Source organism: Ursus maritimus, unplaced genomic scaffold, assembly GCF_017311325.1.
Source record: "Ursus maritimus isolate PB19 unplaced genomic scaffold, ASM1731132v1 scaffold_6, whole genome shotgun sequence".
Taxonomy (NCBI): Eukaryota; Metazoa; Chordata; class Mammalia; order Carnivora; family Ursidae; genus Ursus; species Ursus maritimus.
Genome location: NW_024426774.1, coordinates 76385187 through 76410043, shown reverse-complemented (window position 1 = coordinate 76410043; position 24857 = coordinate 76385187). Strand labels below are relative to the sequence as shown.

Sequence of the window (24857 nt, the reverse complement as noted above, 5' to 3'; positions counted from 1 at the left end):
CTTCCTGCAAGACAGGCTTAACCAGGTCATCGTCCTCCTTTCAGTCCTTTTAAGGACTCCCACGGCCTCCAGGCCAGATCCCAGCTCCTTCACAGCTGTGCAGGCTTCTCATCAGCAGGTATTGATCAGCTGCGACAGGTAGGCCCTCAGACAGTGGGGCCTGAAGACACTTGGAATACAGTCTCTGACCTTAAAGAAGGGAGATGAAACACCAGGAACTACAGTGAACAATAAAAGTGTTCAAGGCAAACGTGAAGGAAAGCCGCCGCAAGTGCAGGCTGAGTAAGAGAAGCCAGAGAGCAGAGCAGCAGCCGCTGCAAGTGCAGGCCGAGTAAGAGAAGCCAGAGAGCAGAGCAGCAGGGCTCGCCAGTCCCCCTGCGGCTGGACGGCAGGAAGGGGGGAGGGGCGGCAGACAAGTGAAGGGAAGTGCAGTTTCCTGCTCCCCCACCTGGACGTCTGTCTTCTCCAGATAGTTAATGAGGGTTGGCCTATTGCCTGCCTTTCCAGTGGGCCCAAGGGACACCCAAAGGATCCTTCCTTCTAGAATCAAATGTGTTCCTGTGTTTTGTCATTTGAACTGATTCCTTAGAAACACATAACCAGATGTTGAAGTTCATTGTTTTCATCCCTGTGTCATGCTGAGCCCAAATTAATCTGCCAACTCTATTTCCCACTGTCCCTCACCTCTGGACTACACGTCAAGTTGCCAGGGGACTTTGTGGGGGTTGTTGGGGAGCCCTTCCTTTCAGTTCCCTTTGTTGAGTCCTACCACACAAGGCTCTGAGCCTACACTATTAGAATCCTGCAGCCCTCAGGCCCTTAGGATGCTTATTCTGTCCTTTAACATTCGCAGAGTGGTTTTGTCTACGTGATCTTATTCAGTTCCCCAATAATCCTATAAAGTTGAGGAGATGTGTACTATTCATTCTCAGTTTACAGTCAGAAATGGAGGCCTAAAAAGGCCCAATATCTTACTCAGGGCCATCAAGTTAGTAAGTGACAGAGTTAGAAGTCAAAAATTAACTCCAAATCGAGCACATTTTCCAAGACAGTAGTCGCTCACTTCCTATATCTCACTAACGTGAGGGGCTAAAAGCTTTCTTTTAGGGGCACCTGGGTGGCTCAGTCTGTTAAGCGTCTGCCTTTGGCTCAGGTCATGACCTCAGGGTCCTGGGATTGAGCCCCAAGTTGGGCTCCCCGCCCCGTGGGGAGTCTGCTTCTCCCTCTCCCTCTGTGCACTCTCTCTCTCTCTCAAATAAATAAAATCTTAAAAAAAAAAAGATTTATTTTAATTGACATATTGCGCATTTGAAGGTCATTGAGTAGGTATGGACGCATGCCCACTCTTGGCCCAGACATGAAACTTTTCTTACCAGTTCCCGAAGCAACACTGGCAACATTCAGCCACTTTCCAGAATAAATCTTAACAGCTACGCTAAAGAATACCCCAAATTTGTAAAGGAAATGTTGGCCCAGCCGTGTGAAACAGCAGAATGGAGCAGGGGAGACAGCAAACAATTTATGAGTATTGGTAGCGAAAACAACCCAGGGTGCTGGATCGGGTAAAAGAGCTGCACTCTTGTGGGTAAGTGAAAGGGAGGTGCAAGCCTTTCCTAGATAAATTCCATAGTTACGAGATCACAGTGTATCATATAACCAAATGACAGCTTTTAATGATGTTGTTATTACTGGCAGCGCAAAAGCTTTCGTACAAGTATTGTTTCTCAGATAGAACCACAGTTCTGAGAGAGTATTTTCTTTTCCCCTTTATAGAGAAGGAAACTGACAGTCAGTATTACCGGCAGGTCACCGAGCAAGTAAAGAACGCTGGGAAGCAAAGCCAGGAGCTCGTCCACTCCCGCTCAGAGCACCTGGGCTCCTGTGTGGCTAACTGCTCACGGCTCACATCAGCTAAGCCCCGGCTTTATACTGCCGCCGGATCAGGGGGTCAAGGGTCACCAGATGGGTCTTCCCTCAGTCAGAATTTGGCCTGGGAGTCCATAAAATCCTTCAACAGTCTAAAGCACCCATCTCTACTTTCTGGTCTGAAGAGTTCTGAGAAGCACTGGGAAGTAAGAAATATGTATTTACACAGTGAAAAAGGCTGCTTTTATATGGGATCCCTTGACATTGGAAATAATGACACAGTAGGAAATGAAAGAGGTGTTTGGAGTGCTTTTCTTACTTACCAACTTAAGAGTATAAATAAGGTACCAAAAATCACTGCCTTTCGAGTTCATTCTTTTATAAAAAAAAATAGATCAACAACTTTATTTTTTGGTAATAAGGGGAAAAAAGAACGAAGTACGTGGTATCACAGGACAAAGAGTCACTTTTGGGAGCCATTCTCCTGTTATTGAGGAACCAGTGATAGACCTAAGGTCTACGAATTACAGGACCCAGGAGGCAAAGTCACTTCTCTAATGCTCACCAACTCTATAATTTTTCTTTGGTTGAAATCACCTTGACTTCTGTAAAAAGTATGTGTTTTTCTTTCATAGAAAGGATTTACAATTACTGTAAATAATGATACTAGATAAGAAATCCTAGTGGCATATCAACTGTTTCGTATGAAAATTAGGTTTGGGCATATCCAGTGTTCGCAATATCTGGGGAATAGAAAGAAGGGTTATTTCCAAGAATCCTATGGAAACATACACAGAGAAAAATAACATTTTTCTCGCAGAGTCCTATTTAAAGTTCTCCATCCTGGGTAATAATGTTAACGTTACTATCAGTCAGTACTGACTTGAGTTGTAGTCAATAATGAAATTCCCGTCCATCTGTTTTTCATCCCGCTTCTCCTCTTACTCCATCACCCACTTCTTTTCTCTGTAACCTCAACGCAGTCTATTCATTTCCATTTGGTTCAGTTGGGGAATCTGTTAATTTGTTTCCTGCTCTGACCCGGGCCCCGCACTGGAAATAACAAAATGAACATGGGACTGTGGCATGGCCTCTGCTCAAAAGAAGTTCAGCCCGCACAGGGTGAGGCTAAGACATAAGGAAGGCATTTCAGTGGAAGGTGACAGCAGCTCTGGTACAGGTGTGCATCCAAATGGGCTAAACCCCCGCAGCTGGGAGAACGGCTCCGGCTCGGAGAAGCTGAGCCAGCTGTGGGCTTTCACACTGGGTCTCCTCCCACTGCATTTAACCTGGTACCTTATGACCTGACTCTCCAGAAGACACGAGAGTTTCAAGCATCGTCTCAGTCCCAGAAGTCTGGAGGAGGAAAGAGAACTACTGGCACCAGCCAAGACAACGGATCCTTGATGGCGTTTAGAGAAGAGGGGACACCAGGGAAGAAGGATCTTCTGGTGGACTTCCTAGGGGAGCGGTTCTTGGGATGGACCCTTAAAGATGTGTGCGATTCAAATTGCAGAGGAAGGAGGCCCAGCATTGCAGGCGAGAACAGAGCACACAGCACTGTGGGATTTGATCATGCTCCCTCTTCCAGAAAACTCCTCCAAGGCCTTCATCTGCCAGTCTTCCTCCTGCGACTGCATGTCCCAGGCACAGACGCCACCTCCAACCTCCATAGCCTGGTAACCTCTTCCCAACTGTTGCTGCTGTGGATAAGATAGAAGAGTAGGAATAAAGAACAGGCTGTTTCAGAAGGGGCCAGGAGCAAGGGACAAGCAGAATTCTCTGTCCTGTCTCCCTGGCCCCAGGGGCCACCCCACATTTGGAAGATGTCACCAAGGCCAGAACCGGATTTAGCAGCTAGGACTCTTCTCTGCCTTGGGACTCAGTGCTGCAGGGGCCAGAGTTAACAGTCAGATTTGGCAGGAAGAGAGCTCAGCCTGGAGGAGGAGGTGGGGGCCAGGCCAGAAGGCCATACCCTCCCTGGGCTCCAGCAAAGCCCTGACCTTGCCACTCTGGCAGCCTTAGCCGCCAGCCCCCGAGGCTGGTGACCAGTCACTGCTTCCAGAAGCTCCACTCAGAAGGGCAAGAAGGCTATTCAGAAGGGTCCTTGACACTTTCCATATTTGAGATCGTATTAGTTAATTACATGAACATCCTGGGCCCTAATCACTAATTAAATATCCTCCTGAGACAAGACCTCCGTCAGAATGAATTTCCGCCTTCTAGCCAACAGTGCTCCTACTGGGGGAACTTTTCCCTTAAGTTCATTTTTCTCCTGATTCAGTCACACACTCATAGGCTCTGCACGGCTCGTCCCACGTCCCATGGCCTCTCACTGATGGCAGGGTGGCCACTTGCTTTGTCACTGCTATTTCCTCACAGGAGGGAAAAGTGGCCAATGACACTTATCTGAGGCCCCTGCTCTCTTGCACAGGTTTTCCTCTGAAGAAAGGGTTGAGGTGCCACCACTGACACCAACAGTTGATAAACCACTGGTCTCGATTGTCACCAAAGCCTCTTTACCTCTAAATCCCTTTTAAGGAGATTTTCCTGGCACACGAGCTCTTTTATGGTCTGAGTCCTCTGACTGTGGTCTTGAGGGAAGGATTCCTTAAGCGAAGGCGGCTCAGAGAGAGCCGGGAAATGCCCCAGCTTGGAGCCCAGCTGGGGACAAGGGCACAGGAGCATCAGCAACACGGGGTGCTCCAAAATGACACTCCCAGACTGCAGGCCACAGAGTTCAGCAGGTACCTGCCTTTGGGGCAGAGCTTTATTGTGGTCTCTGTATTTTTCGTGAAATACTTAGAGCATAAATACATAGAAAGATGCCATACGGAGCTCTTAGTGCACAAGTAAGACCCAATTTCCCCCAGAACATCCGACTCAGCATGGGAGGAATAAGCAGTGACTGGGCACAGCCTGGTATGGAGACCAGCCTTGGCAGTCAGGCAACCCACGAATTTTCTGGAGCAGGGAGTGTGTTGCAGGTGAGAGGTGAGGAAATCCTGGTCAAGATTGGTTTGGTAAAGAAAAAGAAAAGGCAGTGAAGGAGCCTCTGATAGGGCTAAAAACTACCTGCTTGGCCTCAGCTTCCTAAGGGACTGGGCCTCTGGGCCCCAAACAATGTCAAGGCAAAGTTAGGGTGAGTCCCTTTAACACATATTCCTTACCTACTGTTGTCTCTGCCTTTTGTGCCCCACACCGAGACATTCAGACAGAATATGCCCCGTTTGCCTGACACTGTATCCACGCTGGCATCTTCGTCCTTCCCCATATGGCTCCTCCTGGCCTCCCGCAACCTGCCTTCTCCATCAGGGAAACTAAACGAAAGAAATTCCAGGGGCAGCTGGGTGGCTCAGTTGGTTAAGTGTCTGACTTCAGCTCAGGTCAGGATCTCAGTGTCCTGGGATGGAGTCCCACATTAGCTCCTTGCTCAGCAGGGAGTCTGCTTCTTCCTCTCCCTCTGTCCCCTCCCTGCTTGTGCTCGTGCACAGGCTCTCTCTCTTTCTCAAATAAATAGAATCTTAAAAAAAAAAAAAAAAACCACTCCACCATGCCTATATAGATACTCTTCAAAACAGAGATTTAATCTTTTTTAAAAACACTTTATTTATTTACTTATTTATTTGAGAGAGAGAGCACAAGCAGGGGGAAGAGCAGAGGGAGAGGGACAAGCAGACTCCCTGCTGAGCGGGGAGCTCAACAGGGGCTTGATCCCACCACCCTGAGATCACGACCTGAGCCAAAATCAAGAGTCAGATGCTCAACCGACTGAGCACCCAGGAGCCCCTAATCTTTTTTTCATTATTGTTACCTTGTATTAGGATATCTTTAACCAAAATATATTTGTCAAAAGCCAGATCTTTAGCGGGAAAAGATCTGGATAAAAAAATCACATACAATATCCCATCATTTCCTGCAGGAATTCTAGCAGCGGGACAGGGCCATTAGCCTAGCACCTTTTATTTCATAAACAGCTACACAGTCAACTGAGGCCCTGGGAGTCTCCGGGTTCTGTCTGAGCCCTTTCCGTTGTTGCTTTTTCTGGAGTAGACAAATTTGCCCAGCCACTTTTTGTTGTTGAAGTTAATAGGCAATAAGCTTTAAAAAGTGTGATTATTATAAACTCAATTGCTTCTTACAGTAAATTTTTACATAACTTATTTTGAGCTCGTTATTTTTCAGCTCTCTAAAGGCATATTTTAAATAAATTCCATTTCATTTGTAGTCATGGATCAAGTTCTTCAGTGCAGTGTTACGGGTCTTGTCTCTTATTAAAGAAGGGCGTGTGCTTAGGACTTTTCATTAAGTAAATACTTGTGTGCTCCTGGTTCTGGGGACACAGAAAGGAGTGAGGCTGGCACTTCCTTCAAGGAGCCCATGAGTTAGGTAGATGGCAGACTCTGAAGACAGATAATTACACTACAGAGCAGCAGATGTGCTAATAGACAAGTATACAGAAGAGGATAATTAAGGTCACTGAGCATCAAGATGATGTGTCCTTTGGGGTGGCATTTGAAGGGTGAGTAATAGATGAAAGCAGGGAACAGAAAGAAGGGCATTTCAGGCAGGAGGGGAGGTCAAGGCTGAAGGTCAGACAAGTGGAACTATACATAGTTTGCACTGTTCCAGTTTTGAATCCAAGGGCTAGGACAGGGTAGCAACTGCAAAGAGCTGAGGCTCTTGAAGAACCTTGTGGGCCTTAACAAGCAGCAGGGACTGTGGATTTCGATTTTAGGTGGACTGCAGCAAGATGGGCAGTAGAGCCTGGAGGAAAAACTGGAGGGAGGGAGTTGCTAAGCTCTTCCAGGGGAACCAGAGGTGTGGATTAAAGCCGTATTGTGAGGGGTGGAGGAAGATGGGTTCAAAAGAAAACCGAAGAAGTTGAACACACACCTCTAGGAGTTTTATTGTCTGTAAAGAGGAAAGGGAAGAAGTCAGCAACCATGTGAAGATTGCCAACCACAGACCTGGGCATGCAATTCAGTAGCTCATGTTGGATTTTAGGTGGGGAGATGAGGGGTCCTGGTTTTGGGCAAATCAAGGTGAAGGGACATCCAAGTGGAGATTCATTTATTTTCTCCGCAAACATTTGTTGTGTGGTTATTCCATGGCAGGCATTATGCTATGCCCAGTAGGATAAATGTGGTCTCTGGCCTCCAGGAGGCCATAGTGCCGAAATGCCAGGGTGCACTTGGGCCTGTAGACCTGGCTCTTGGAGGATGAGGTCATAGATGTCAGCCTCAGGAATAGATGAGAAGGGGGAGAAGAGAACTGAGGACAGGACCCTAGGATAACATCAACTTCTGAAGAGTGGCAAAAGGGTAGATTCATCAAAGGAAACGGGAAGTCCAAGATAAAAAGAACCTTAGGGACCAGAGAAGCTGGGCAAGGAACATTTTAAGGAAGGAGTGTTACATGAATGTCGCATAAATCAGTGACATTCAAAAACAAGACAAAGAATCAAAGGTGTCCGTTTCATTTGGCAATCGAGTATCTCTGATAGCCTTAGTGTATACATATGAATATGCAGACGTCTGTCGTTTAGAAAGAATTCTGTTCTTGCTGATCAGAATCTGAATGCTTTGTTGGGACTTAAAATGTCTCTTTGGCCAGATTTTAATCACTTTGCACAGGTAATGACGAGCCTTTGATTTATGTCTATAGCTACCATTGGCAACACATTGTGACTCTGCCTCTTGGCTCTATTTATAGAGTGTCAGAAGGACTACTCAGTCTAGTACTTTTTATGTGATTAAGAAATAGTTGAGGGGTGCCTGGGTGATGCAGTCAGTTGAGCACCCGACTCTTGGTTTCGGCTCAGGTTGTGATCCAGGATCACGAGATAGAGACCCACGTTGGGCTCCACGCTCAACGTGGAGTCTGCTTAACATTCTCTCTCCCTCTCCCTCCATGTTCTTCCATGCCTTCCCCCCACATGCTCTCTCTCTCTCTCTCAAATAAGTAAGTAAGTAAATAAATAAATAAATAAAAATAGTTGACCAGTGTTGCATTATAACCCAATACAGAAAGTAAATATGCAAGAGTCCGTATGGATATAAATAAGTGATTGAATAAATAAACAGGGATGGAGAGGCGAATTTCTTGTATAAAATAATACCACATTTTTTCTGTGGATCCTGTCTGTCAAGGAGGTGGAATGTAAATCCCTACCCCTTAAGCATGAGTTTTACTTAGTCACTTCTGTATGCAGTCTAGAAAGGGAGGAAAAAGAGTAACTTTACAGTGGACAAACACAATTTCAGCCAAGTGATTAAGCTTAGCATCATAAGTGATAAGTCATGCTGATAACCTGCACCCTTGATATGATGGAATAAGAATGGTACTTTACCTCTGGGGTCTTCCTCCCCAGAACCCCAATCTCATCATGAGAAAAACATCAAACAACCCAAACTGTGGGACTTTCTACAAAATACATGGCCATTGCTCCTCAAAATGGTCAAGGTCATCAAAAACAAGGCAAGACTGAGAAATTGTCACAGCTGAGAAGAACCTTACGGAGACATGCCAACTGAATGTCACGTCTGTTTATCGCAGATGGGATCCTGGGACAGAAAAAGAATGTGCTGCATGAGAAAGGAGGTATGAACGTTGGAAGAGAGAGAGCATTTACCTAAAATGGTAGAGGTTTCCAAAGACAAAGTGCACCTTCTTTGCAGTGTCTAGTGTTGGTCCTGAGTTCAGTTGATTTTCTACCATTTTAACAAAAACTATGGACCCCAGGACTCATGACCCATCTAAAATTGGAAACTCAGGAGGTCTGCATTGGACTGAGGGCCTCTCTGTCTTCATCCCTACTCCTGTCTTCTATCAATGAAGAGACCCACTTAGGCAGGATTTACAACATGACCCCTAGGATAGTAACTGCATTTATCACGATTATTACTGGTTCTTTTTTAATTATTATTTATTTGAGTGAGAGAGAGAGAGAAAGCAGAGTGAGCAAGAGAGAACTCGGGTGGTGGGGGAGGGGCTGAGGGAGAGGGAGAAGCAGGCTTCCCAATGAGCAGGGAGACGGATTCAGGGCTTGATCCCAGGGTCCTGGGATCATGACCTGAACCAAAGGCAGATGCTTAACCAACTGAGCCACCCAGGCGCCAACTGGTTATTTTTTTAAGCAGTAAGTAGAACAAACACTACTCTGCAGTCACATTCTGTTTCAAAAATATGCATTACCACTTAAAATTTTTCACATGGATTATTTTCTTTGCACTTGAGATTTCTTTCTGCCACCTGAGAGTCAAAGAGATGAATATGTAAAAAGCTGGATAGGCAACAAACAACTTGATTCTGCAGTTTTACTCATCTTGACTTAACCCCGAAATATACCTGACCTAAAACCATGAGGAAATCCTGAAACTTTTTTGTGGAGTGACCTTGACTGATGCTTGTGACCCTGTTTCCAATCCAGTGAATAGAACCCTCCTCTGCCATGGATGGGGTGGGGTTTAATGTGCATGAGTTGTTTGATCCAACTCCCGAAAGGTTGTAATTGGTAGACAGAGATGCATGTTGAATGGATAATTGTTTCCCATTGCAAAAACCAGTTGTGCATACCTGAAAATGAGTATAGAATATTTAATATATTTGGTCTAATTTTCAACCCTATTCACTTTTTTTAAAAAGTAGTGAATTAATCCTGGTATATACGAGATTTTTTTTTTAAATTGGGGTTATCTGCTTTATATATTCAGACCACCTGGATTAGTTTTATAATGAAAAATTATGGAAGTATCGGAGATAATATGTGAAGTAGTACAAAAGTGGTAGCATTAAGCTGAATTTATGGAAATGCCTTCATTTGAGGATCATATACCAATCTCCCGATTTAATGAATAGCTAATAGGATGCTTCTTCTCTAATATGGGACATGGATGTCCTCTTCTCTTCTTTACATTTAAATAATCAGTCCCTTGTGTTCGTGGTGAAGAGGGTTAGTGGCTTTCGTATAAAAGTCTGCAGCCAGTCACAGGTAGCCAGAAGTCCTGAGGGCGTATATCCCAGGGGACTGGACAGCTTGAGATGGGGGTTTGACTGGATCTCTGCAGTATCCAGTTCTGGCTCGGTCCCCTCCACAATCACAGAAGCCAGAAAGGTCATCTAGGTTCACAGAGCATAGCGCAAGGTTGTTAAAATTTGGTGATGAATCTCAAATGACCTGGGGGTATCCTGAACAAAGAGGCAAGATGGACAGGGAGGGAGCAACGAAATGAGAAAGGTGGAGAACTGTTGGAATTCTTGACTTCCAACATAGGACAGGTGTTTCTCGCACTCACAACTAATCCTGATAAAGCTCATAGTGAACCATATATGACTGTACCTTCAGAAGGACGTCGGAGAACTTATAGTAGACACAGAAGAGAACTACAGAGGTGTTTCAAAGTCTGGAGAATAAAACCCATGAGGAAGAATCAAAGGGGCCAGCGCTGTCTGACAATGAAAGAAGACAGTTCTTTGTGCTCCCACTTTTTGTCACTTTGCTAGGTTTACTTATCTGCCTTTCCCTCCAAAAGACAGTGAGCCACTTGAAGGCAAAGACTTTTTCAACTTTATATCACCAGCAACCTAGAATATCCCTGACTCTTTGGAGATGGTCAATAAGTTAAGAAGTTTATGGTCTCTGTTAGAAGAAGTGAAATAATCTTAAATTATAGCATGCCCATTGTTACAAGATGGAATGGATAATAAAATACCAATAATAATATTGAATATTTATTGAGTGAGTCCTGTGTATATCAGGCACTGTACAACTGTTTCATGCATTTTTTCCATATAATTCCCACAATATATCTGGGAGGTAAACATTCTTATTTTTCTGTTTTAAAGATGAGGAAACCAAGACAGAGCAACGCTGGCTTCTTTGCACAAGGACACACAGCTAGTATGTGGCAGGGCCTGGATGTACATCATTAAATCAGGCTTTCTGACTCCAGAGCCCATGCTCTTAATTACTGTACATGTAAGTCAGAGTTTGATCTGGGAAAGAGAAACCACTCTAGGTATTTGAAGTACAAAGGCATTAACCATAGGGCATAACCCATCAGTAGGGCTAGGGAAGCTATGAGCATGGAGCCACGAGGAAATCAGCAGAGCCAGAATTACAGAAAATGACTAACAAAAATCGCAGAGCTCTGCAGCACCTATGCATGGTCCAGAAGGAGGCCCGGAAGCCACCAGCAGAGAACACATCTGCCATCTGCTAAAGCTTATATACCTGCTTTCACTGCCCCGGGAGCACTAATGGCTTCCATTACTCTTTGAGCTCCCAAACCCTATTCAGTGCCTCTCAGTGGTGACATCTAGCCAAAAACCCTGCAGGCAGAGAGTGAGGTTCCCAGGCCTCTAGCCCCTGTGATACAGGGTAGTGCTTTAAAGGGGAGCCGAGATGTCAGCTGTGCTATTTTGTCTTGAAGAAAGTTTCGGGACTTCCCCAGAGAACGTAAAAGGCAAGATAACCTGTAACCTTCTGTATTTCCTTCCAGGGGCTGAAGAACAGGCCAGAAAACAATCTCAGGTGCCCCAGCACTATTCATGGTTTCTGAAAACCACCACTGAAGAATGCTAAAACACTAACAATACGTCCTTAACTCATAACGATGGGTTTGTGCCTTTTCCTAGGAAACACACCTCTCGCTTAGAAGCGTTCTTACTCAAATGGAAGGTGAGGGAACAGTGGAGCCAGGTGAATTGACAAGCAGTCCCCTATAGTGCTTTAATTCTGTGCAAAATTAGATAGGATGGGAAGAATTCTGTCCTGTGGATTGGAGATGGCTTTAATGAGAAGGCGATCATTCACTTGGAATTGAGGCAGTAAATTCATCTGGGCTGCCTGTCAAAATACTGATGTCCATGCCCAACCCAAGACCAATTAAATCAGATTCTCTGGGGATGAGGCCCATGAGCCAGTATTTTTTTCTTTCCCCGTTATCTATTTCATTCATCTTCCTCACCAACCTACCCCCGGCTACCACCAGTTTATTCTCCGTATATAAGTCTATTTTTTGTTTGTCTCTTTTTTCTTCATTTGTTTGTTTTGTTTCTTAAATTTCACATATGAGTGAAATTGTGTGCTATTTGTCTTTCTCTGTCTGACTTATTTAATTTGCATTATACCCTTTAGATCCATCCATGTTGTCAAAAATGGCAAGATGTTCTTTTTACGGCTGAGTAATATTCCACTGTGTATATATGCCCCACATCTTTATCCATCCATCTATTGACGGACACAGGTTGCTTCCATGTCTTGGCTATTATGAATAATGCCACCATAAACAGGGGTGCTGTATCTTTTTTGAATTAGTCTTTTCATTTTCTTTGAGTAAATAACCAGTAGTGAAGTTACTAGATCATACACTAATTCTATTTTTAATATTTTGAAGCACCTTTATACTGATTTCCACAGTGGCTGCATCAGTTTGCATTCCCACCAACAGTACATGAGGGTTCCTCTTTCTCTACATCCTTGCCAACACTTGTTATTTCTTGTCTTTTTGATTCTAGCCATTCTGACAAGTGTAAAGTGATATCTCATTTTGGTTTTGATTTGCATTTCCCTGATGATTAGTGATGTTGAGCATGTTTTCACGTGTCTGTTGGCCCTTTGTGCGTCTTCTTTGAAAAAATGTCTATTCAGGTCTTCTGCCCATTTTTTAATTGGAGTATTTGTTTTTTGGTGTTAAGTTGTAGAAGTTCTTTATATATTTTGGATATTAACTCCTTATCAGATATGTCATTTGCAAGTATCTTCTCCCATTGAATAGGTTGTCTTATCATTTTGTTGATGGTTTCCTTCACTGTGCAAAATGAATCAGTATTTTTTAAAGCACCTAAGATAATGCTAATCCCATTTATGAGAAGCCCCTATACAGCTTTGCAATTTCTAGTGTGCTTTCACCCTTATTGTCTCATTTGAATCAACTGTCATCCCATTTTATTTTTTTAAGACTTTATTTATTTGAGAGACATCGAGTGAGCGTGATTGGGGAGGAGTGGCAGAGGGAGAGGGAGAAGCAGACTCCCCGCTGAGCAGGGAGCCCATTGTGGGGCTGGATCCCAGGACCCTGGGATCATGACCTGAGCCAAAGGCAGACGCTTAACTGACTGAGCCACCCAAGCGCCCCTATCATCCCATTTTATTAATGGGTAAACTGAAACTTGAGAGTTTAGGTCCAGAACTATTGAAGGCATGCAGCTCTTCTGACTCTTTGCCCAGTTGTACGTTATATAGTACTTCCCAAACTTTGCTGTAAATCAGAATCACCTGGGGGGACTTTTAAAAACCTGGATCCCCAGATCACACCCCTATTATGTCAGAATATGGGGGTGGGGTGGAAGCCAGGCATAAGTATTTCCCAAAGATCCCAAGTGATTCCGATGTGCAGTAAAGTTTAGAAACCACTGCATTATGCCGTTCGCAGGCAACCTGTAAGGTTGGTGTAACTTAAAGTGCATGCATTTGCTAATTAGGAGGTTGTACTTGGTTCTTTTTTCTAATTCGAACAGTTTATCGGTTCAAATAAATCTCTCAATTAGGGACTGTCTTGGCAATTAACTTATTAATAACAATAGCCACAAAAATGCAAAAACAGGTATCATGAACCAAAGGACAAATCCTAACCTAGTGGATGCATGACCCTTCTAGGTTCGGTGCATTCTTACTATCAAAAGTTATCAATTAAATAAGGTAACCATTAGTTAGCAAGCAGAATAGGCAGCCAGCTTACTAATTTATTGACAACCAATTAATATCTGCCATCACAAACATGAGCCATATATGTACATATCTCATTTCCCCTCTGGTTAGGTTTAAATTCCCCTTCAAGGAGGAGTAAGTAAAGAAATGCCCATCATCAGATCTGTGAAGCCGAGAATGTTCCCAGTCAGGGTCCTCTGGCCTCTCTTCTGTTGTCTGCTTGGAAAAGGATCTTATTCTTTCACATGCTGTACTTGAATTTACTCAGAAACTGAATCTTCTAATACCGAGAATATCAAGTTCAGAAACTAATTTTCTAGAAGTCCTTGTAACAAAAAAGGATAGGAATTTTTAAACTGTCTTTGAGGAGAAAGCATTCCCTATTAAAGTGCTATTTCTAAAGCCTTGGTTGTTTTTTTGATAGAAATGATAGAGTACCCCCAGCCCTCCTCTCCTGTAATGCTTTCCGGAGGAAGCAATTTTAAAGTCTAATGTGTTCAGGAAATGCTTCTTTATAACCGTGGACTGCATTGCCCTACATGGAAAAGATGGAGCATTTTCGTATTTTCACGGTCACATGAACTGTGTGTGGCACTTACATCCTTCTGGGTGCTTTCCATCCATGGGGTGTTCAAGGAAAACGGGCCCAGCATTCCATTTCTCCTAGACAGAGTTCCCTCTGGGCCACTCAGCATCCCTAGGTAGGACTGCAATTCCAAGTGAAAAAAAATAACCGGCATGCTTTTAAAAATACACAACTTGAAAAAAACAAAGAGTGTTTTAAATAACTTTCGTGAGATATGTCTTTACTATACACAAGAGAAGTGGGTAAGAAATAAGTCAGAGCAACAAGTGTACAGGGTTTCCCTTGCACAGTCAGCCTTTGACCGGTGTATTTGCAAGGCAGCCCACTGTTCTGCTTTCCTAGGCCGCGGCTCCTAAACATGTTGCCTCTGAGCATACCCCTCTCGTGGGCCACCTGCTGGTCTGTGCAGGTGTCTGCCTTCCAGCTCTTCTGTGAAGCCAGAAGCTTCCATGCACATTGTGGGGTGTCATGCCACATGTAATTAGCGTCATCAGAATTAGAAGCAAAAATAAAACACTTAACTGGCACAAAATGGGACTTTGGGATCCCAGTCTCCATAAAGGATAGTCTGTGGGGGTACAGTGATTCTGACCAAAGCCTTCCCTTTCTCCTTCCTCAGCTCCTGCACTTGCTAAATTACCAGGATCTTTGCTGTCACAGACTTTTTCAGTGTACCCTGTTAGGCAGGAAGTGCTAGAGAAGATTGACATCTAAAAGAGGCAAAGGGGGGCTGAGGGCTGAGTGGGGGATGGGAAAAACACAGAACCTCCTGGAGATTTGAACATCCCTCACCTTCTACAAAAAGTTGGAGCCTGCATTGTCCAGCATAGGCGCCACCAGCCACATGTGGCCAGTGAGCACTTGAAATGTGTACGTTATCATGTTGAAATGATATGTTGGTGTAAATAAAATACACTATTAAAGTAGGTTTTACTTGTTTCTTGTTCCCTTTTTAACATGGCTTTTAGAAGTTTTTTTTAAAGATTGTATTTATTTATTTGACACACAGAGAGAGCACAAGCAGGGGGAACGGCAGAAAGAGAGAGAGGAAGAAGCAGGCTCCCTGCTGAGCCAGGAGCTCAATGCCGGGCTCGATCCCAGGACCCTGGGATCATCAGCTGAGCCAAAGGCAGACGTTTAACCGACTGAGCCACGCAGGCAACCCTAGAACTTTTTAGTTACCTTTTAGGCTCACATTATACTTCTGTTGGATGCCTTGAATAATGGCTACTAATGCTTTTAGCTCAAACAGCTGAGAGTGATCTTGAAAAGGGACACACTAAATATTTAATGTCATCCGCCAGCACATGAATTACTTATCGATGCCTAACGAATTATCCCAAAACTTAGTGGCTTCAAACAGCATTTATTACTCTACGGTTTCTGTCGGTCAGGAATCTGAGCAGGGCTCACCTGGGTCCTCTGGCTAAGGGTCTCTCACAAGGCGGCAAGGTGTGCGTGTGTTGTAGTCATCTCAAGCCTTACCAGGGGAGAGACCCACTTGCAAGCTCACTCGTGTAGTTGTTGGCAAGATTCAGTTATTCCTGGGTGGCTGGGCTGAGGACCAGCCTCTGGTCCTCTTCGGCTGTTGGTCACGGGAATTTCTCCATACGGCAGCTCACAACATGGCAGCCTTTTTCCATCCAAGCAGGCTGGCCAGAAGAGGAAAAGAGTACGCACGCCAGCAGGCAGAGGTCACCTCAACTCACAAGTAACATCCTATCACTTTTGTCCTCCTCTCTTTACTGGAAGCCAATCACTAGGTGTAGCCACACTCGGGAGAGGAGGGTACACGAGGACATGAATACCAGGAGGTGGGATCTTTGGGAGCATCTTAGAAGCTGCCTGCCACAGACAGATAATTAGGGTCCAGTTAACATTTTATTTGTCCACCACATAGTTGTTCTTTAATATCATGTACTTACCCTGATGGATCTAATGTGCTGCATTCATATTTGCTTGTTAATGCATAAAGAAACTCTGAAATAGTATATAAGAAGCTACAGACAGGGGTGACTTTGGGGGATGAGAGTAGGAAGCAAGAGGGTAGGAAGAAGGCCAGGAGGGAGACATTTCATTGTATACCTTATGCTGTTTGGGGAGTTCTGAACTATGTGTATGCATTACTTAAAAAAAAAATACCATGGGAGTAAGAGAAATAAACCACCTCCATTCCCAAGCACTCGGTGCTTGGCTGTCACCCTTCCCCTGTGGGGCAGGATGGAGGTCCCTGACTTCATCTGCCTCCTCTAGGATCTTGAAGCCCTTCAGGTACTCCCTCCTCCTTGCAGCTTTTCCTGAGCACCCTAGTCTCCAGAACTCATCCCACCCCACACTCTAGTACCACTGACTATGTTTTTTTTATTAGTGTTGGTTTTCAGTTTCCTTTGATTTCCATTTGTTCTGTATCAATATACTAGATATGGGTCCTATTGGGAAAGGCAGTTGCTCAACTGAGATTTCGAAAGCACACATTCATCTCATACCCCACCAGAGTTTAACAGGTCTTCTAAATGAGGTTGGTTTTTTGTGAGAGTCTTAAATGGTAGGAAATGAGATGCTGCCCCCCAGGGAAGACAGACCTGTGTAGAAGGTAGCAGGTGCACTCAGCTTGTAAGTGGGAGAAAAGGACCATTGGAATTTACTGGCCCTAAGAAAAAACAAGGTCATAAACAGAAGAGCTACAGTGGACCTTCATCCTCCACCACAGGATGAACATGGCAGAATCAGGTTACTTGTCGATTTCATCAACAACCAGAACAGTCCCTGGAAGAGGAAGTCTAGGAAGGAGATAAGTGTGAGCAAACACCATCTCCCTATTCACCACCGTTGTTTCAAAAGATGTAGATATGAAACCCTGGATAGGAAAACATCAGAGTTGAAAACTCCTAGGTTATCTAGTTACTTCATTTGTGCCCCCGCTGGCAGTGTGAGCCTATCCTGGGTTTCCTGGCTCCCGGTTTACTCGAAGGGCAGGAGCTAAATTCTTCTGAACAAATGCAGAGAGGAGAGTGGTTACTTGTTTGTGAAAATAAGCCCAGGCAGATGGTAGCACTGACCCTGACGGAGCAGTGGACTTCAGACAGAATGAAAGGTGTTTTATAACTTCCTTCCCATGTTCCGAGCAGTAGAGATGATGGCTTGGGGAGTACCTGCAGAGGGGCGCACTTGCATAACCAGTAGGCTAATTGCTAGAATAGATATTTGCATATATGAATATGTTTAATGGGGAGTCATAAACATTTGTCTTTGGCTTTAAATCTCAAATAGGTGGAGACAGTAGTAGCATCAGCTATAGAAGCAAATCTGAAAATCAAACAGCCCAATTAAAAGTCAGATTTTTTTAAAGCCATTAAGATCAAGCAAAATGAGATGAACTTTAAAGGGCTAAAGGATTCAGATCTGTTAAGGGCCCCAAATGGCAAGTAATTCCGGGGAAATCCTATTAATTAAAAACCACTGCTCTGTGAAATGACTGCCATTACGTTCGAAGGTAGTTAATGTGCCCGTTCGCGATACCTGTGAAGAAATAGGGGAGCATGAGAAGCCGATGGCCATCTGCTAAGGGTAGGACACTGTTTATGCTCCCTGAGACGTGTTGTACCTCAGAAATGTAAGGACTGGAAACAACAGAGATGTGTCTATTGCCCAATTGAAAAATGCCACCCGTGAGAAAGTTGCCATCATCAGATAGTAAAGTCGTAAGGGTTTTATTTCATTTCTCCCTCTCCTGAGCGCTGCCGCAGATACCAGGTGAGGCAGCTGGGCTCTGTGAGAGCTGTGCGTGCCAGAGCCGCACCGTTTGGAGGCCTTGTTCAAATGGCCAGAGCGGCAGCGCTGCTCGGAACGTGGTACGTGCGGCCCGCCCCGCCCCCGGTACCACGTGACTGCAGGAGTGCGCAGTAAATGGCCGAGCAACTGGACGCGGTCCCGCCGGTGGTGGGGCCGCGCCGCCATTCGTCCTTCGCTTGCGGAAAGAGAGCTCCGCCTGAGGTAGTACCGGGCACCCCGCAAGGGAAACCCCGCAAGGGAACTGTCTGGGCTTGCTTCCCCCGTCAGAGCTCGGGAGCCACGGCGTCGCGCCGCCCCGTGGAAGCCGTCCCCGCCAGGCCCCCTCCCTTTCGTGAGAGCAGGGGACCTTCAGCCCGGGCCTCAGGCCTCAGAACCCCGTGACCTTTTGCCCCAGGTGCTCGAGAGGCGTGTGGTAACAAGCCTGGGACGATAATTTTAAGAAACTGTTGTCTAAGGCAGTTCCCCAGTGAAAAATAGGTAGAATCTTAATCACCTAATTGCGTGTTTAAAAACCCTGCCTGCGTCCTTTGGTGTCTCAGTTCTTGGGTACCTTGTTCAGACTCCGCGGGTACGTCACCACCGGGCACGACCTGGGAGTGCTTCTGACAGCAGTGACAGCACGTCCTCTGGCTGCACCTCTGCTCTCTGGCCTCACTTCATTTGATTGTCTATTTTATTTCAGCGTCCCTGTGCTCATCACTCAGTGGGTCCTGCTAGGGGACTCCTGGCCATCTGGCTGCCCGCTGGCCCTCAGGGAAGATCTCCTTGTGCACTGAGGCTGACGGGCATGTGTTGTGTCCACTGCAGCTATAAAGCCACGTCCGATCAATCAACCATGGCAGCAATTAGAACCTAAAATACATTACCTATCCACAACCCCTAGAAAATCTCATCTTTTCAGAACGTCCAGAAAGTAGAGCAAAGGGCTTAGATTTAAGGCATTATTATAGAAACATCTTTTCTCCCAAATTGTTTACCCATGCAAATTCCTTGAATGCTCTAAGGCATTACCCTCAGAGATTAAAAAAAAAAAAGGAATATTAATAAAAATGAACATTTATTGAATGCTTGTTCTGCGCCAGGTTCTGTGCTAAGCACTTTCCAATGATTATGTGATGATTTCTCTGGAAAACCTGTTGAGGCAGGTATCGGGTCACTCAGCTAGTTGATTGGTAGAGCTAGGACTCATCCTGGGCAGCCCGACTGCAGAGTCCATGCTCTGAGCACCACGGCCTCCTGCCGCCGCAGCGCCCCCCTTGGAGGAGTTGTGTGGGATTGAGCAAGGTAATGTGTAGAAAGTGCTTTTAGCTGGCCTGGCACGAACATCCATTCAACACTGAGCAATGCTTCTAATCAACAGTTCAGGCATGGAGGGGGCGGCTCTGAGGGGCTGAGAAGAGGAAGGGCTAAGGGAATGTGAAAGGGAGCACCTCTGGCTGGGTGGGCATCACTGGCTGGAGGAAGGCCCCATGGTGCTCAGATGTAGGGGTGTAGGGGTGTGGCAGGGTGCCCACACGAGCCAGCACGATGCCAAAGCACAGGCCCTGTGCTCATGTACAGATGACGCATCCCAAACTCTGCCTCCAGCCCTTCGGAGCATACCTGCCTCTGCCCTTTGGCCTCACCAACACTTAATTTGGATTTTCTTTTACTTTTGGTTTAAACCTTTGTTTTTTGTTCTTGTTTAATATACCCATGCCAATCTATTCCTTTCAGAAATAGATGATAAAATGTTCTCAAATGAGTAGTATTGGAGTTGGGGGCACAATTGCCACAGTGCCCTTTGTGTGTTTACATGGAGCTAATCCCAGCCTCCTGTCTACGTGCCACCCTCCACACACTGACGTTTATTAGGATCTTGTGGGATTACAGCATTTTTCTTCTCCAACCATGCTTTGTTGTTTAGCTATAACCTCAGATATCCACTTTGGCTCCTCCTCCTCAAGTCAGTTAGGCCTGGCTTGAAGAATGCAGTGTTGAGTCATGGGGGTTCCGCCATGACCATCAGAATAAAGCACAGGGGCTGGACTGTGTTCCTGGATGGCCTTGAGAGTCCATTCCCTCGGCATGTGACTGCTGGCAGTTGGGCACAGAGTGGTGGTGACTGTCTGCTCCGGGTCTGTGGCTGCAAGTTCTGGTGACAGCAGCGGCCCAGGACTGCTGTGGAATGTGTATGAACTGTTGGACTTAGTGTTTCAATGTCACTTCCTCCCATTTCAAGATTCGGAACTTTAATTGGATTCTAACTTCTCGGGAAGTCTCTCTTGAATATGAGGTATTTTTACATTTGACCCTTTGTTTTCAGATCTCAGCCGGAAACACGATAAATTCATTTTTTTTAAATATAAAAAATTCACAAAGCAAGGTGGATCTCTGACTGCTTCTCTTCTGGAAACAATGGAAAATATAGAAATGACAAAGCTGAGGCCCAGAGGTGTGACTTGCCCGGGATCAGGGGATGTGAGAGACAGTATGAAATTCAAACAAACACCCAGTGATGTGTTTACACACTTAGCCCATGCTTAAAATAAACAAAAATCAGCTGTATTCCCTACCTGAGAACCTCACACACTGTTCTTACTGTTGTGGTTCCTTTCAGCGTTGCCAGAGTCGTGTGGTGACCGAGTCACATGGCTGGTTTGCAGCCAAGCTGAGATCCCTTGCTCTGGTGCATGTTGGGGTTTCTTGCTGGTTGACAGTGGCCTTCAAGTCTGTGCATGCTATCGCCCATATAAAGATGAAACTTCTCGGTCACCCTTGACTTGACCTCTATCCAACAACAAAGGAAGGGGTTGTTAACGATGATTGTGTGTGTCCTTCCCCCTCCTTCTTCCCACCCACTGACAGGACCACCCACACTTGGAACACCAGTGCTTGCAGGGCAGTCTCGAGATGAAACCAAATCACAGCTGGCAGTTTACCCCTAAAGCGAGAGTGAGGCAAGAAACGGTCCTGCTTCTCTGGGGCTTTTTCATCAGAAAGGCATTTGTGCCTTTTGGTAGGAAAATAGGCTTGGGGAAGGTGCCCCAGACCAGCCAACAAACTGGTGTTGTATTGTGTGCCGTCACTGGGCTAGTCTCCGGGGACTCAAGGACAAAGAAAACACAGTCCCCTTCTTAGAAGGGTCTTCCCAAACAATGCTGTAATAAATCACCACCATGTCTCTTCCCTTTGAAGCTAAGGGTAGGAGTTTGTGAGGTCAAGGGGAATGGATGGCACGCCTGACAGAGACAAAGAGCAGTTGGGGATAGAGCTCTGCAGTCTTTGCTGATGCTTTCTTGGTTTGCCTGTGGTTGAAATACTAAAAGAGTGATACTTCTCCATACTGGTAGAATAGCCATCACCTGTGAGGAAACAGATCTGGCGTCCTAATGGTTATGGCTTAAATGGTGCACCAGAAATTGCTTAGAAATATCTCAGCTGTGCTCTCTACAACAAATACAAGAGTTTTTCTACTTTACGAAAGAGGGGGCAACTTTATTACTTAGTTTTGTGGCATCTAAAGCAGGACTGGACCTTAGAGATTGCCCAGCATAACCTGTCGTTTTACAACTCAGGAAATGGGACCGGAATGAGGGTGTTAAGTGATTTTCTCCAAACAAATAGCCAGTTGGGGCAAAACTGGGTCTATGTGCTGCCCTGGCAAATCTTTACCCCAAGCTCACCCCAAAAGTCACTGAAATTACTTATAAAGATATTCAGAGGAATATACTGATGATGGGCCTATAATTGGCTTTTAAAGAAACGAGGCAGATTTTAGGAGGCAGTCTTTGGAGGGTGACTTAAAGGAGGACAGTGAGGTCTTTCAAGCACGTGGGCTCAGTGGCCTTCAGACTGGTTCCTGGAGTCCCAGGGTCCATCAGAAATGGACTCTTCCCCACTCTTCCTCACCCCCCACCGAGCAGCTCTGCCTGCATTCATTTGCATTACAGAGTATCCGTCTGAGTGAGATTTCTTTTGAAATGAATTAATCTGAAAACTATTATCCTATAAACAATTCAGCAGTGCTACTAAGAATACAATTTTATCATCGTCCAAAATAAGAGGGTTTGATTTTCTGTTTGTACATTTTTACTTTGGACTCTATGGACCCAAAAGTATCCTTCCCCACTGCCTTCAGCGTGGCAAATCAGACAGAACCAGGGGGCACTTGAGAGTTGCTTTCACGGAGTCTTTTCGGAAAGTTCTCTCCCATTTGGTCTTCCTCCTCCAGCAGAGTCTTCAAGGAGATGTCTTCTCCAGGTCTTGGACTGGTGGAGACCTAAGCAGCTACCGCTCACAGCTCCAGTGTTATCGCTGTTGGCAGAGTTCTACCTGCTCTCTTGTTGTTTACCATGAATAGTCATGGAGACACAGCGCAGCACCTGTCGCGTGCCAAACACTGAATAAGTACCTGTGGGATTCAAACTTCGCAAGCAAAAGCACCTATTTGATTCCGTTGGTTTACAACCTCATATTCTTAAGCAACCCATCCGATCCTATGAAGGACTGTTGTGAGAGTTAATTTTCATGATTGGGCAGTTTGTTATTTCCTATGTACAGAAGAAAAGGCTTCAAAGGAAAGGTTTTGTTTTTTTTAATTAGGGAATATACTTATTATTGAAACATAGCTCTAATAAAGATATTTTGGTGCTGAATTATTTTGAATTTGCTAAGTTTCTGTTACCCCTGTGTTCCTTTTTTCAGAATGCTAGAAGATGACCTTAAGCTAAGTAGTGATGAAGAGGAGAATGAGCAGGTAAGATTTAGTTTTATGTTGCTATCCTTTGAATGTGACACAGTGTCACTGACCCAGTGGGCTGTCCTGGGAGTTGACTGAGTTGTACACACTCAAAATTGTAGTGCTGTAGGATGCTGGGTGCCCTCTGCTAATTATGAGCTTACATGCCATGGGGCCAGTCCCCTAAAATATCTTGGGCTGAATTTCGCTTAAAACTGTGATGCTGTGATTTTTGTGTCATTGAAACCAACAATGGGAACTGACAAGGAAGCCAACTAGCATCAGACTTCAATATGAAATAGACCCTTTTTCTGTTTTCTTTTTCTTTTCTCTCTTTTTCTTTTCTTTTTGGCAAAGCTTACTGGTCTTATAGAGATCAAGCGTGTGACCTAACCTCATCAGCATGCAACGGGCAAGCTGTAACATTAAATATTGAGAGGTTTTATACAGATATTATTAACATTGAGCAGAAGCAAACGTAGAGGTGAAACTTAAATGATGAATAAAAAATAATCATGCTCTGAATAGGCTGTTTGTCTTAGATGATAAATGTGCCTAAAGTGTTCTCCCCTGGTGTTGATTTACAAGCTCGAGACATCTGTCAGGGGTTTATAAATACTCTTCTGATCAGTCAGTTAAGGTGGAAAAATATCCACATAACATTAATCACTTTCAACTTCTGCATTGCAGGAAATGTTTGTTTTTTAAAGCAAGTTTGAAAACACAAAAAATAGATTTTTCTTCCACTTCTGTTTCCTTTTTCTTATTATCTGTATGGTATTTTGTCAAGTTTGGACAAATGTGGTAGGTACAAAGACAATCCAGAGAGGTCTTTCCAGAAGTTATTTTTACATGCACTGTGAGACCGTATGCGGTTGATCTTGGAATTGTGAATTTTATAAAAGGTGTCGTGGAGCACTATACAGGCGATTCAGCTGTCTAGCCATGCGAATGCACATAATGTACAAAGTGTGCGGAGGTGAAGTAAAAGTCAAAGGAACATTTCCAGGAAGAGCATCTAAGCAGAATGTGGCTGTGAGGTCACAGAGGAGTTTGTTCACCTTAAAGAGGAAGGTGAGGCACCAATGAAGGGCCTGGGTGTGAAATAGAACTCACATTGAAACTAGAGTAGCAGGCAGGGAAAACCCCAAGTGAAGAAAGGTTAACTGAGCAAGGAAAGCTGCTCAGGCTTCGGGTTTTGTGGAGACTGATGACTTTCTTTCTAGGTGTGCACACCAGGACCGTCAGATACCCGTAACACAGCCATCTTGGCAGAGCTGAGAATGACTTCACTCCTAATTTTGGTTCCTCATCTATGTGACTTTCAGCTATTCATGTCTTCATGTATTTCCCAGTGAGAGGTTCATTAAGGTACATTGTAGTTTAAGTCATATCAGATCTGTAGATTTTGTATCCCTTATATTAGAAAAGGGATTCACTGAGTATTGCATTCAGCAAGCTTTCTTAATTTGGAAAGAATTTTCTAGAGTTATTTCAAGGAAATATTTCCACTGAAAACTCAATTTAAAAAAAAATTAGTTATCAAGGATGTACTAGACACGTTCTCTAAGGCAGTAAGAACTTTAAATTAAATCATTTTTGCTTTATTAGCTGCTGTTTTCTAATCTGTGACCATGCATAATATTGTATTGGGAATATACAGGTTAGATCCTTTATTCTTATATTTAGTCCCTATGAGTGTACACCTTTCCATCATTTGCAATGAGAGCAGCTGACAGAATGAATGATTTCTGTACAGTAGTATAATTAAGACTCCAGACAGTGGTTTGTATGTGGTAGTTTAAGTGATTGCTCTAACACTAATTATATTAAGTTATCCTGCTTTGGCCTATAATTATAGCCTGGCCTAATCACAAAATCATAATTTCCATCCTTTTAAAAAAGACTAATGATATGGTATTTTTTTCCCTGCAAGACCAAAATATGATTGTGCCCCCGAAGAGTAGAGATTTAGCGCGCACACGCACACACACACACACACACACACACACACACACACACACTGCTTTTCTCTGGCATTGGAAGATAATTAAATGTTTCCCATAAATGATTTTACCAGATATCATCAGAGTTTGTCCCTTAACGCAAAATCTTTCAAAAATGTATTGTACATTTCCCTGCCTCAATAAACAGAGCATACCAAACTCCTTAGCCTTCTC

The 24857-nt window shown here is 44.5% G+C and overlaps 1 protein-coding gene across 5 annotated transcripts in view; it reads left to right on the top strand.

Annotated features, from left to right (window-relative positions):
* The window catches only part of AFF3 (AF4/FMR2 family member 3), a 551602-nt gene that overhangs the window by 412598 nt on the left and 114147 nt on the right, over positions 1–24857 (top strand). For all 5 annotated transcript variants that reach the window (XM_040623579.1, XM_040623576.1, XM_040623578.1 and 2 more), the window contains one exon: positions 22644–22695. In XM_040623579.1, coding sequence (XP_040479513.1) covers positions 22644–22695 — 52 coding nt within the window. The remainder of the gene's footprint in view (positions 1–22643; positions 22696–24857) is intronic.